At 38.4% G+C, this 15050-nt stretch overlaps 1 protein-coding gene across 6 annotated transcripts in view; it reads left to right on the forward strand.

Moving 5' to 3' along the window:
* Positions 1-15050, forward strand: part of galnt13 (UDP-N-acetyl-alpha-D-galactosamine:polypeptide N-acetylgalactosaminyltransferase 13) — a 95261-nt gene that overhangs the window by 54178 nt on the left and 26033 nt on the right. For 3 of the 6 annotated variants that reach the window (XM_057852396.1, XM_057852399.1, XM_057852398.1), the window contains one exon: positions 13352-13556. The exons of 1 other annotated variant lie outside the window; for it this stretch is intronic. In XM_057852396.1, the coding sequence (XP_057708379.1) occupies positions 13352-13537 (186 nt within the window). In that variant the 3' untranslated portion in view covers positions 13538-13556. The remainder of the gene's footprint in view (positions 1-13351; positions 13557-15050) is intronic. 2 more of the 6 variants (XM_057852394.1, XM_057852395.1) reach the window with 1 other exon arrangement.

A 15050-nucleotide genomic window follows, 5' to 3' on the forward strand; every position in this document is an offset into this window, starting at 1 on the left:
CTTGGAGACAGACGTATGACCTCAGCAAAGATCATAAACAAGTACGCTGATCAAGGTCGGCATTTGTTTTGAATACAAAACAGTTTCGCTATTTAGTTTCATCTTGTCTCAGAATGTTGTGACAGTGCCTTAAAAGTTGAGTATAGCATTGTTTCCCAATATTTATAGAGCCAAAGGGCCCATTTTACTTTGATCAAGCAAATTAAAATGGAGAGACCACAATAACGAAAAGTGGTATTTGGTATGTGGCAAAATGTATTTTGGCATGTGGCTTTTTTTTTTTTTTTTTTTTGCCATGTGGCAAAATGTATTTTGGCATGTGGCATATTTTTGACCATGTGGCATTTTTTTGGTGTGTGGCAAAATGGATTTGGTAATGTGGGATTTTTTTGGTGTGTGGCAAAATGGATTTTGGCAGGTGGCATTTTGATGCCATGTGGCTTTTTTTGTCGGTATGTGGCAAAATGGATTTTGGCATGTGGTAGTTTTTTTTTGCCATGTGGCATTTTTTTGGGCATGTGGCAAAATGGATTTTGGTATTTGGCATTTTTTATGTATGTGGCAAAATAGATTTTGGCATATGGAATTTTTTGGGGGGTATGTGGCGAATGGATGGCGTATGGATTTTGGTATAGTGCATTTTTTTTTTTTTTTTAACTACTTGGTATTTCATTTGGTGTATGGCATTTTTGCAGGCCATGCACGTCTATGCCATTGACGGCTAAGCACGTCCAAAATTTCCATTCATTTTAAATGGCAGAAAAACATGTGTGGCTGTGATTTTTGACCATACACTTACCATTACAGCGCATTGACATTCAAATGGCACTCAAATCAGGCTATGCCATTGACGGCTATGAACGTCCAAATTTTCCATTCATTTCGAATTGCAGAAAAACGTGTGGCTGTGATTTTTGACCATACACTTACCATCACAGCATAATAAAGGCCACATGCTAAAATACATTTTGCCATATGGCAAAAATAAAATGCCACATGCCAAAATCCATTTTGCCACATAACAAATACCAGTTTTCGTTTTCCGCCCTGCTGTTAAAATGTCACAAAAGGAGCATGCATAGAGACCATACAATTAGCATTCATGGTGCAAAAATGAAATGAACAATCAATGAATGAAAAATAATGAATTATAAACTCATTACATACCTCATTCACTGCACTGAAGCTGTGTGCCTTTGTTGTTATTTGGAGCCAGAAGCACTGTGTGAGCCATATGTCATATGGCAGTGCCTTATTGGCATTTTACACATTCACTTGACCCAAAAAACTGATGTTTCCACTATTTTTATTTCAACAATAAATATAGTGGTGCAATATAGGCACTTTTCCCATAACTTCAGTTGAAGTTGTTCCCTTATTTTTCACAGAATTTTTATTAGAAAACCTTGAACATTTATCATTATTAAAGTATCCAATGGGGCATCACAATACAATTAGCCATATGTGAAGTCCACGACCTCATATATCGGCATCTGATTTTTGGAGTTGGACAATATTGGGATATTAGTTATCGGTTAAAAAGTCATTTTCAGACAACTGTACTTACAATTTGAGTGTGTGAAACTATCTGAAGTTGGGCATGAGCATTAAATTTGTTTAAAGTGGAATTAAAAAGCATTAAATCACTTTTTTAGAAACCCTGAAGGAGATTTTGTTTGATTGTTTCATCCATCTTGACTGGGAGGGCTGGTAACAATATTCACCATACTTTTTACTTTTACTTGTGTAGATTTGTGAAGAAGAAACACTGCTCCTAATCCGCTACTTTGGGCTTTATTAGGGTTATTACATTTTTCCTCTTTATTCTACATATTAGATTTTACTTTATTTCAGCCAGGAATGCCCGCAGTGGCTCCCCAGTTTCACCAATGAGACGATGATGGTCATTGCATCGATTATAGTATAGTATAATAATAACAGTTCATATAGATGATGTTGTGCTGAGAAGAAAAAATACCATTGTTTAAAAAACAGCTGACATTGTAAGCTGTTACTTATTACTTGAGTATCCTTTTCACCAAAGACTTTTTTGCTTTGCTTACTCGAACTACTTTTACGTGAGTATTGAAATAACACTACTCTTGTTTAATTTTTTTAGCTACTCTACTGCTTTGGGTTAGTCTGTAAAAAAGACATATCTGCTGACATGCTCATACAATAATGGGAGAATGGGGCACTTTGCATGCAGGATTGAACAAAATACTGAGGAAATCTATTCATTACACTTTGTTCTCTAGGTGCTTCCTTAATAAAATATAAAAAAAAATCATAAATGAGGACTGTTCTCTGTTGTATACAGCCGCAGGGCTTCACCACTGTCAGTGGCTGTTTATTTTTAGCACATGTGTGCCTACACTGGCTGGGGTCCTGAGTGGCTCCATTAACCATTTACTCTCCAGGTTCTCAATAGACCCTACTCACCTACGTCACAAAATGACGTGTCGCTGTATCCGGCCGCCATATTGTCCGTATTTTTTAGACCTATTCTCATTGTTTTCAATTAGTCGTGCAAGTTATAGAGCAATTCATGAAAGCCCCGGCGTTATCTGACGCTGTAAACTCATTGGATGCGTTGCATAAAAGGCGTTATGTGGAAAAGCTTCAGTTTATCCATTCGCCAGATCCATATTTGATGCCTAAATCGATGTTTTTCGACCCGCTGTCTTCGCCGTCTAAGCCTGACATCTGCTACCCTGATATTTACAACTATCTTGTCCACACAAAATCAGCCTATTCTCACGAAAGTTTGAAAAAACTTTAAGAGCTTGGAGGCTTATAAATACTTCATTGCTGGTTGGGTGAAACAGGCCCTCGTCCACGAAAATTCGGCAGGAATCTATCTTGTGCTCGGGAAGGTGAGTTACGAAATTTTCAATTCAAAATCTTTTGTTCTCGCTAACATCCACTGTCAAGTGACTTATTTCATGTCATTTGTCAATGGAGCTAGGGCTTTTAATGTTTATATGGTTTAGCGATAGCACTCTCACTACATACATATATAATATGAAGTGCGATAGCACTACTCCAGATTGTCCCTAGTTGAATTTATTTTTTGGCTTTTGACCTCAATAGTGAAATTGTAAATTAATTGTATGACAACTGTCTTATTATCCCCTTATAATTATATATTTTCAGGTAGTTCATTCACAACGTCTGAGTGTATGTTGTCGGCGATTAGACTAGCAATGATCTTAATTGTGGTTGTCAGCCCAAAACCCTCTAAATATATATTAAATGCATTTTACCAGATATAAAATGACTACTACATAATCTGTGGTAATCGTTTGGAGCCCAGTTTTCTCGTCGAATTGCAGCAGCCCATGTCGCTCTCCTCTCCGGGTCTCTCGGAATCCGGTAGAACTTCAAGTCTCTCCGTCTATCTTCTCTGTTATTGCAACCGACCGCCACACACGCCTTCACCATTTTGATTATTAATGTTAACGAGCAGAAAAACACGCCATAATAGGAGGAATTTACGTAGCGGTAATGCATCAACAGTGACGAGTTGATGGACAATATGGCGCGGGGGCGTGGTTGTGACGTCATGTGAGTAGGGTCTATACAGTGGTACCTCAAGATGTGAAATTAATTTGTTCTGGAGCAGAGACGATTGCTTTAAGACTGCAAGGGAAGCTCAGCTTACCCCAAAATGTCAAAAAAGAAGTGAGCAAATGTGTACTGTTGTGTTTACATGTCATTGACAAAATATGTGCAGCAACGTGCTCAACTTTAGTTTAAAATTAGATTCTTATCACTGGTTACAATGCGGCTTGCTTTTCATTCATTCGCACAGCTTTACAGTCCTTTAAACAGTGTTAAAGCTGTGCGTATCCAGAGTTGAGAGTACATTATTCCACTAAAGCAAAACGAGACGAGTCATTGGCAAAAAGCTGAGTTTATCCCGCCCATCGATGTCCCATGATTAAGTGACGGCAAAAGGATCAAATCAGTGATCTTGTCGTATTAACATCCACGGGATGCATTTTTTCAATTTTCATTCCATTCTTCTGAGTTGAACCAGCGACTTTTATAATCATCCTAGCAGCGCTTGCTTTGTTAAAAACTAACTGGCGAAAAATCGAGCTTATTTCTGGTGTTTTTTTTCTTTTGTAGCTGCTTGTGTGTGGAGACTTGACTTCTGGCACTCTAGTTTTTTTCACTACCGAGCAGTGGGTGCCGCTGAGCCCCTTCACTGTCACAAAGACACATTTTGACCTTCCCTTCATTGGAAAAACAAGCATCGGCCGTTGTTATGTAGTGGCTTTCGTATCATGATTATTTTCGCTTAATTAATAGCATTTTACGTGTAAATCGCTTAATTTGTTCCAAGCTCTATTAAAACACAACATTAAATTTTATAATCAGGGTTAAACTAGATTGAAATAAATGTCAATAATTCAATTTACCTAACTGTTAATAGCTGTAATGAAGTAGATAATAGAAAATAATGCCTCCTAAAAATGGCAAAAAAAACCTAAAAACAAAAATGTGGAGCCTTACCTTTCAAGTGAGGCGATGCCCGAAAGCGAAAGTGATACCAATGTAGCAGACCGTGTGTGGGTGTAAAAACAGTCTTGGTGAGACAAAAACAAAACGAGACATTTCTTTCTTTTGTCAAAGTCGTCCGCCCTCTTTTATTTCCCACCACCACAACAACTTTCGTCGCGCCTGTGCACATCATCACACTCCGACACTCAAATTGAAACGTCATCAACAACAGGCCAGTAGGAGAGCAGGATCATGGTTCTGAGCATGACGGGAAGTAGTCTATAGTCTATTAGGGCAGCATGATCATGGTACAAAGCATGATGGGAAACATTCTGACCAATAACGCAGCAGGATATTATGGCACGACTTTTAAAATTTTCTGCGGAGAATTACACTGCTGGCCAAAAGTATTGGCACCCCTGCAATTCTGTCAGATAATGCTCAATTTCTCAGAGAAAATGATTGCAATTACAAATGCTTTGGTAGTTATAACTTCATTTATTTTGCTTGCAATGAAAAAACACAAAAGTGAACGGGAAAAAAAATTAAATCATCATTTTACACAAAACAAAAAGTATTGGCACCCTTTGAAAAATCATGTGATGCCTCTCTAATTTGTGTAATTAACAGCAACTGTTACTTACCGTTGGCACATAACAGGTGGTGGCAATAACTAAATCACACTTGTAGCTGGTTAAAATGGATTAAAGTTGACTCAACCTCGGTCCTGTGTCCTTGTCTGTACCACATTTAGCATGGAGAAAACAAAGAACACCAAAGAACTGTTTGAGGGCTTGAGAAGCAAAATTGTGAGGAAGCATGGGCAATCTCAAAACTACAAATCCATCTCCAAAGACCTGAGTGTTCCAGTGTCTACCGTGCGCAGTGTCATCAATAAGTGTAAATCCCACGGCACTGTGGCTAACCTCCCTGGATGTGGACGGAAAAGAAAAATGGACGAGAGATTTCAATGGAAGATTGATGGATAAAGAACCTCGACCAACATCCAACCAAGTTCAAGTTGTCCTGCAGTCAGAGGTTACAGCATTGTCAACCCGTACTATCCATCGGCGTCTGAATAAAAAGGGACTCTATGGTAGGATACCCAGAAGACCCCACTTCTGAACCAGGGACATAAAAAAGCCAGGCTGGTGTTGACCTAAACTTACCTGAGAAAGCCAAAAACGTTTTGGAAGAATGTTCTCTGGTCAGATGAGACAGAAGTGGAGCTTTTGGGTGAAAAATCATCATCATAGAGTTTACAGGAAAAAAATGAGGCCTTCAAAGAAAAGAACACGGTCCCCACAGTCAAACGTTGCGGAGGCTTTGCTGCCTCTAGCACTCGACTGCTTGACCGTGTGCATGGCATTATGAAGTCTGAAGACTAACAACAATTTTTGCAGCATAATGTAGGACCCAGTGTGAGAAAGCTGGGTCTCCCTCAGAGGTCATGGGTCTTCCAGCAGGACAATGACCCAAAACACACTTCAAAAAGCACGAGAAAATGGTTTGAGAGAAAGCACTGGAGACTTCTAAACTGGTCAGCAATGAGTCCAGACCTGAATCTCAAAGAACACCTGTGGAGAGATCTGAAAATGGCAGTTTGGAGAAGGCACCCTTCAAATCTCAGAGACCTGGAGCAGTTTGCCAAAGAAGAATGGTCTAAAATTCCAGCAGAGCATTGTAAGAAACTCATTGATGGATACCGGAAGTGGTTGTTCGCAGTTATTTTGTCTAAAGGTCGTGCTACCAAGTATTAGGCTGAGGGTGCCAATACTTTTGTCCAGCCCATTTTTGGAGTTTCGTGTAAAATGATAGTGATTTAATTTTTTTTTTTTCATTTTCCTTTGTGTTTTTTCATTGCAAGCAAAATAAATGGCCAGCAGTGTAAGTAACTTATTTGGTACGTATTACCTTTCGTATGCTGAATATTTTTTCAATAAATAAAATGAAAAAAAAGCTTTAATCTTTTGATAAAATGAATTTTTCGTGTCCCGAGGTTTTCGTATCTCCAGGTACCACTGTACTTCATTTTCCCGTGGGTTACGCTTTGCATTTGTCACATATTGCCTACGGAAGCTGTCCCACAGGAACTTTGATATTTTGTGCACCGCAGGAGCAGGGACACAAGAGAATTCCTTTAATTTATCTGACCAGACATTGTTTAGAAGAGCTTTATCTTCAAAATGGCACAAGGTGGTATTAAATGTGCCTTACAGCATTGAACACTAGTGGAAAGAGCAGACTATTTTTAGAGGCTTGATTTCAGAGAGAATGCTGGTATGTGTTGCACAACAGGGAAGGGATAGCAATTATCATAAGAACGGATGAGAATTGACAAGTACAGTAGAACGTTATTTTCATCATTTCATAAATACAAAACCTTGTTGGATTTGATAACATCACTTTGACTGGCCAGGTGGGAATTTAACTCATTCTCTGCCATAACGGTGATAGACGTCAAACTCATTTAACCCCCCCAACTCAACTAGCAGTCTAGCAGGGAATGTTTTAACATTCTATTGAAGCATTTATTTATTTATTTTTTACCTATACTGAGTTAAAAACAAAAAAACACTGATTCAATAACCCGTTCTTTTGATCCCAAACAAACTGGAGATGGAAGAAATCGTTCGCGTTTCGACTTACCTTACAACGTGGCGTGAACTTACCATGAACTTATTGATATTTCTCCGCCAATAGGGTTCCCTTAAGAATGTCTAATCACTAGCACCCCACATCTGAAGAAAACCTTTACTTTTGAGTTGGTTCAAGAGGGTTTGCCTTTAGGTCCTTAGAGACATAGCGCTGCTGCCTATATTTTTCAGAGGTTTTACTTTCTGCTGATACTTAAATCGAACTAAAAAAAACTGAAATCCAAGTAAAAGTTGCTGCCACTGGGGCAATATCTGTCTTCTGGACTGTGAAAGTGAGTTGAAGTGTAGCCTTTCCACTAGGGAGGATAATGAGGAGCACCTTGATGGTGCGAATGCCCCTAAGCGTTATCCCTCCTGCTGTCACTCAACCACCGGCAGAGGCATTACATTCCAAATCTGGAATATCATGATGGTTCCGCACTCCCACTTGAATAACATGGTAGACTAAGTGCTGTTAATGTCATCTAAATTGGTCCAAGCTCCATCAGATATTCTTTCAGCCATATCCAAGACCCAAAACATTTGAACTCTTGGTAATTGGGAAGCCTGGAGCGGATGTGTGCATGGGGGACATTTGGAAAGACTCAAAGCTGACCCAATTGTATGTTCAGACTGCCCAGGTTCCTTTTGGCAAGAGTCTGCAAGTCCAAAGGGGAGCATCATCTCTATTCTCGTACTGGAAGGTTTATATTTTTAGCTGTTGCTGGAGCACTCATATTTATGTCTGCAGTGGTGCCGTAAGATACAAGTGACCTGAGAGGTTGTTGCGATACAAGCCATCGCTCAGGCAAGTGCTTTGCTTTGACTTGTAAGTAGGGGTTCACTGATCAAAATTTTCAGGCTGGTCTTTGAAAAGCCTGACCTGCTAAGCTCCATTTTTGTTGGTCATGATTTTTTTCTTGAACAACAATGTAACCCCTGTAGGGTCAACAGGTATTATTCTATTGGGCACGTGTGCATAGGTTCGTCTCGAAAAGGAAAATTTTGGTGTAAAAACAAGTAATAATATGTGTGTGTGTATAGACAGTCAGGAAATTAGAATATTGTGTATTCTAATTTCCTGAGACAGTCCTGTATATATGCACAGGACTGTCTCAAAAAATTAGAATATTGTGTATTCTAATATCCTGAGACAGTCCAGTATATATATATATATATATATATATATATATATATATATATATATATATATATATATATATATATATATATATATATATATATATATTAGGGCTGTCAAAATTATTGCGTTAACAGGCGGTAATAAAAATTTTTAAATTAATCACGTTAAAATATTTGACGCAATTAACGCACTTGCCCAGCTCAGACAGATTTAAATGACAGTAGAGTGAAAGGCCCACTTGTTAATTGTGTTTTGCGGAGTTTTGCTGCCCTCTGCTGGCGCTTGGGTGCGACTGATTTTATAGGCTTCAGCTCCCAGGAGCATTGTGTAAGTAATTATTGACATCAACAATGGCTGGCTGCTAGTTTATTTTTTGATTGAAAATTTTACAAATTTTATAAAAACGAAAACATGAAGAGGGGTTTTACTTTTAATATAACATTTCTATAACTTGTGCTAACATTTTTCTTTTAAGAACTACAAGTCTTTCTATCCATGGATCGCTTTAACAGAATGTTAATAATGTTAATGCCATCTTGTTGATTTATTGTTATAATAAACAAATACAGTCCTTATGTACCGCATGTTGAATATATATATCCATCTTGTGTCTTATCCTTCCTTTCCAACAATAATTTACAGAAAAATATGGCATATTATATAGATGGTTTGAATTGCGATTAATTGCAATTAATTACGATTAATTAATTTTTAAGCTGTAATTAACTCGATTAAAAATTTTAATCGTTTGACAGCCCTAATATACATATATATATATATATATATATATATATATATATATATATATATATAAAATAACCAAAAATAGGCACTTGCCCTAAACTTTTCTTGAATGACGTATATATGTACTGTATATATATATATATATATATATATATATATATAAAATATAACAGTTTAAATTGGTACAAGAAAAATGTGTCCCTTCAAAATAAGTGAAGAGTGTCCCAATTTATATGAAAATAAGAGTACACTGTTCAGTTTTTCATCAAATCCACAGCAGAAGCAGTTCGCAATCCTACCACACTGGAGAAGTAGGAAGTGAAGATTGTGCTCCTTGGAAAAAGGAAGCAGTCAGGTCCGTCAATCAAAGGTTAGCTCGCCATCTCCCCATTCAGGGCAAATCCAGAATCCAAATCCAGGGTAATTCAAGGGTGATCAAAAAACCTAGCCTGTATCAAACAAGGCTATTATAATCTAATTATTTTTCTAATTCTCAACCAATGTTATGTTTAACAACATTAACTGCACTTTAACTCAATTTAGTAATTGAGTCTGTTCTCATTTAAACACAAATACAAAAATTACATTCAACATTGAAAAGAAAAATAAATGTTGCCATTGTCAACCATTTAGTATCACAGACAATAGGAGTGCATATGGTTCAACTGCTGTGACTACATTTTTACACTTAACTGTTGTTCGCAAATTTGCAGTAACTCACCAAGATGCTTTCAAAAAGCTTCACAAACTCCAGGCCCAAGGAACTCCGGTTCCACTCCCTTCTCTATTCGTCAAAATACAGGATGAGAATTATTTTACTAGCTTTAGTCAACAATGAGTCAACAAATTCTTAACTGCCGAACTGGCCAGCTAATGCTAATGTTAGCGCCAAGTAGCTCGATGGGCTAAACTTATCAAGGACAAGTAAACTTCACTTTTGCCTCACGCACACCGTCTCCAACTCAGCCCACGCCGATAAGGAAGTGCTACAGAAGGTTAACTCGCTTTTTGGAGGGATATTAACCGAAAAATGTTGAATAAATTCGCTCAGTGGCTCTCCTATGCAGCACGTCTCTGCTGGAGCAGCTCACAACGTGGTCAGTTGAGAAAAGGGGTCGGTCTCATAGAGTTCCTGGTAATTTTCCATTGGCTTGGTGCTACAGCAGAGGGGTTGACTCGTTTTATCTATAATTCACATTTTGTAAATTAGGTCATCTGTAACTAAAATAATTGAAATGCAAATGTAAAATTAAAAATATTAAATTCCATCATGTTATTCAATTGAAAATATTTACTCAATTATCTATTGGGTTACAACAACATGCATTTTTGTTGTTGTAAAACATTGAACATTACCTGTCTCTTTCGAAACTGCTAAAATTGAATTTCCTTTACCAAAAATGAAAATGGAGAAGTGTTTTGCTTTCCAAAAAGAAAATCACAATATTTAAAGAAATTGGTGAATTAACTTTCTGGAGAAGAGATCATCTCAGTCTCATGTCTTTTCTTGCATCTTAATACACTTTTTATTCTTGAACGGTTTGAATCTGAACCATATGTGAGCTTTCACTAAGAAGGATGTTGTCTGACAGAATTCACTCACAAAGGAAAGACAAGGTAATGAGACCATCTAGCATATGCAAAACAATTATCGGAAAAAAATCAGCTATATTTTTAGCAAACCCCAAAATTGGTAAAATTGGCCCCAATGGCGTACCGCACATAACATGTCATTTTTTCTCATTAATATTCATGACGTTAGCAATTGTTGCTAGGCGGGTCAAGCTCGCGTTTGTCCCTAATGCTAAATGCATGGAAATAGTGTACGAAGGAGAGTTTTACTGAGCTAAACCCACCAATTCTGCCCAAAATGATGTCCCTGGTGCCTAATTCACTGGTAAAGATGTGGAAGAACATACAAATGTTCAGTTAAAGAGATGGCTTGAGTGTCGAGGGCTGAAAAAGAGGGGAAAAAGAGCCACCTGATCCAGAGGTAGCTTTTTTATTGACACCTTTTTCTTGTGTGCATTGTCTTACGCCACTGACAATGACATTCTCCTGTTTCAACAATCTATCCTTTACCACCATATGCCCTGTCTTTCTTATATATTATATCCTCTGGTTGTCTTACGTCTCTGACCGTTCTTGGGGGCAATTTACATTGCTATTTTTTGTGTAGCGATCGCAAATGCTTCTCAGTGACGGCCAACGAACACTTTTAATTTGTTCATGAATAACAAATCTTAATTCTATAATTTATTTACACTTCCCCCCTACTAACGTTGTTTTTTTACAACAGAAAAGGTAACAACAGTGGCAGTCAGATACAATTTAATTTTTTTCAGGTCATTCATTGTCAGACAGAAGCACCCAGGCAAAACGCCACGCTAAAAAATAGGTAAAAATATCAAAATGGCTTACCTCTTCATCGTCTGTAGGACCATGGCCCCCAACAAAATGTTAACTGTATATGAAATGTGAATGGCTTCACCTTGCTGGCGTTAAACTGGTCTTTTGGACGTCTGCGCAAGTTGATCCATTCGTCACATTTCCTCCGAATTTTTGGCTTTGGGAAACATGTGAAGAAAACATCCTACATATGTCGTAATATTTAGGGTCGTTTCTACAAGTTCCATAGCAGCAGTGTTCTTGGCATGTTCTTTTTTGAAGGATAAGAAGCTGAAAACAAGCAGTAGTAACATGGATTGTATGCGAGGGCGTATCCATGTTGATCCACTTCTGGGTGACGATGGCGACGTCACGGTCTAAAAAAAAAAGCATTCGTGTGGTATGCTATTGATTGGCCACCCGATCAACAAGGTATAGTGTAGTGCTTCAACGATTAATGGATTAACTCGGGTAATTCGGTTAGAAAAAAAGATTCAAATTAAATTTTGCTGCTTTGAATACTCGTTTAATTAAAGTGGCGTTGTAATGGTTTGTTTTGAAAGTGTTTGTATTTAGTTTTATTGATTTGGGTGGATACACTGCCCTCCAGTGGAAACAGTGAGTATGAGATAACTCATTTCACATGCTTGAATCCAGCTGCTACCTGTTAAGACCAACAGAAGCTCAGTTTTGGTTTGAAACAATGTTTATTTTTATTTTTATTTTTTATTAATGCATTCATAATTTAGTTTATAGGTATATTTAGCCATATTTTGTGGGAATATTTGTTTGAACCATTTGTTAAGCACATTGTAAAAAAAAAAGTTAGCATTTTATGGCATTTAAGCTAGTGGACTTTTGCTATGTAAGTTAGCCAGTTGTTCTTTTGTTGTACATAGATCCTCATTTATTCATTTTTTACACCGTTTGAGGCTCAGCTCAGGTATTTTAATGTTTTTATGTTCTTTATGTGATTACTCGATTATTTGAACTAACTACTTCATCGAATAATCGAATACTGAAATAATCGATAGCTGCAGCCATAGTATAGTGTTTGGTGAAAGACCAAATACTGTGCGGGTTATCCAATTAAGATTATTAACTGATTCTCGGCCGTTAACGGCAATATACATTGAATCTGTCAAAATGGATGGATGCACTGAAATATAATAATTTGTATTTGAAATGGAATTGTGAGGTTCTTAACCAATTTCCAACCTGAATGGACAATACTTGAAGTGCAGACGCATGTTGGTCTCCAAGCAGAAAAGCAGAGTTGACTACCAGGACAATCTAAATGCCACGAAACTGCTCAGTGCCCTTCCTTCCCCCTCTGTCTCCTCCTTTAACATCAAGCGCTTTCCCAGAAAATTAAGTAAGGAGGCATCAAATAAAGATTTCCCTGAAGCTGCTGATGTACTGTATATGAAGGCGTAGCCTCATTCCTTGAGGTCTGTGGCTTCCAATGATTATCTACAGCAGGCTTACATCTAACAGTTCAGTGCATACAATCATTTCCAAATAGCATTTCTATGGCACACCAATCCTTCTAATTAACCCCTGTAGAGAGTAGATTTGCATAAATAACACATATCTACTTCCAGTGGCTGTGACATTTGTGTTCTTTGCCTAGAAAGCTATTAAAACGCCAAAAATACATTGGAATTTTCAGTCCATTAGTGAGGTTACATGGCGATTTGCATGTTTTTGCATTCTGTATAGAAAAGAAGTTTGGTGTTTTATTCATGAGGCTGTGTTGCCACCAAAACTGACACTAAAATCTTGTTATCCATTCTAAATTTATTTTTTTTCTTTTTAAATGACGGGATTCAATTCACCTTGAGAGTAACAAGAAAAAAAACAATATCATGATTTAGTGTGAATGTTTCATAACATAACACTGACTTTCCTTCCCTTTTGCTTACCTCAGAAGCACACCTTTCTGCACATTATCACCCAGTCATGTCTGACCATCAGCCGCCTTGAGGATGGCACCTATGGCCCCACTGTGGAGTACTGTAACAACAGTCCCCTCCAGGCCTGGACCTTGCACAACTTTACACAGGTGGGGGTCGCTAGGCGACTCTACTACAGCCCCACTGATTATTTTCTATAAGCTTCAGCCTGGGCTCGAGGTGAGCAGTGTTGTAGATCTTTAGACTTGGTAGAGTAGAAGCAGTAGTTGTTTGTCTTTGTAGTTGGAATAGATTTCTAGTTTGGGTTAGCCTTCTACAGTTGAACGGGTGTCATTCCTGGCTATTGGTCACTTTATATTGCTTGAAAGTTTGTCAAAAAATATTCAGTTTGTGTGTTTTTACAATTATATCAAGCATCTAACCCAGTGGTTCTTGACCGAGGTCCGATTGATTCCCAGGGGTTCGGTGAGTGGGTCTAAGGCAGGGGTCCCCAACCTTTTTTGCACCACGGACCGGTGTTATTTGGATCTTTTTTTCACGGACCGGTGTTCTGACAAATTTTGCAACCCATCAAAAATTGCAACGATGCGGTTCTGCGCATGCGCGTAACGTTAAACATGGCCGCAAATGCAGCGATTCCAAAGTAAACACTACAAACTTTCTTTAAAGAAAGGAATATTAACTTACGTTTGATCATGGAAGGACATGTAGAAAAGTTCTCCTCAGATCCATCCTGCCATGTTAGCTGCACACAACAACTGCACACTGCTCTCTCCCCATTAACGACTTTGTCTTGTCGTTAAGCATTAACTAAGAAGCCCGCTTCACAAAGATACGATGTTTTTCAATGCTCTTGTAGCGATGTCAGGATATTCCGGAATGACTTCAATCCAGAACCTCGGTAGAGTTGTTGTCTCAAATGTACGTTTAAGGTCGCCGTCATTTGCAATCTCTACAAGTTGATCCTCCTGTTGCACAGACATGCTTGAATCACTCGGTTTATTCACAAACGGGTCACGAATCCACTTCTTCGCAGTTCGTGGGTCTTCAAGGTTGTAGGCTCATCTTCTGGCTCGTCAGGTGCCCTTTTCGCCATAAAAATATTTCCAAAGACGTCTGTTTTCCAGTCATCTTCGCTCGTGTGCGGGCTAATTATTTCCGGGAACAAATGTGCTGCGCCCGCGGCCTTGTAATACATTATTATCGAGGACAAGCGCCCATAGATATATTATATACACAAAACAAGATGTACTGCGAGCAGTCCAATCAATGCATTTCTATGACGACATTCTAATCTATCCTGTAGTATTATTTCTAGAGTAGACAGGGACATTGATGTGTTAAACAGGGGCACAGGGTTAATTCGGCCAGAATTCGGTCATTAATAAATTATTATTTCTGTGCGGCCCGGTAGCAAATGCGCCACAGACCGGTACCGGTCCGCGGCCCGGCAGATGGGGGCCCTGGTCTAAGGGGTTCGGTGAAGGTTAAGACACTGCTCTATTTTCGTACTCTGACTAAATCAAGACAAAGTGGTGTTTTAGACGAGGTTTTAAACCACTTTTCCCCTAATTTACAGGCTTTTCCCCCATGTCTTTAAACTGCTAGTCCCTCTATCTAATGGGAGGAGAAACAGGTTTGCTCAGTTGAAGGTTGACTCTCACTTGGTCGAGGAAGTACAGTACAACAGACCAACGGGTGGTGTGGACCGTA

This window comes from Corythoichthys intestinalis, chromosome 12 (genome assembly GCF_030265065.1).
Source record: "Corythoichthys intestinalis isolate RoL2023-P3 chromosome 12, ASM3026506v1, whole genome shotgun sequence".
Classification (NCBI taxonomy): Eukaryota; Metazoa; Chordata; class Actinopteri; order Syngnathiformes; family Syngnathidae; genus Corythoichthys; species Corythoichthys intestinalis.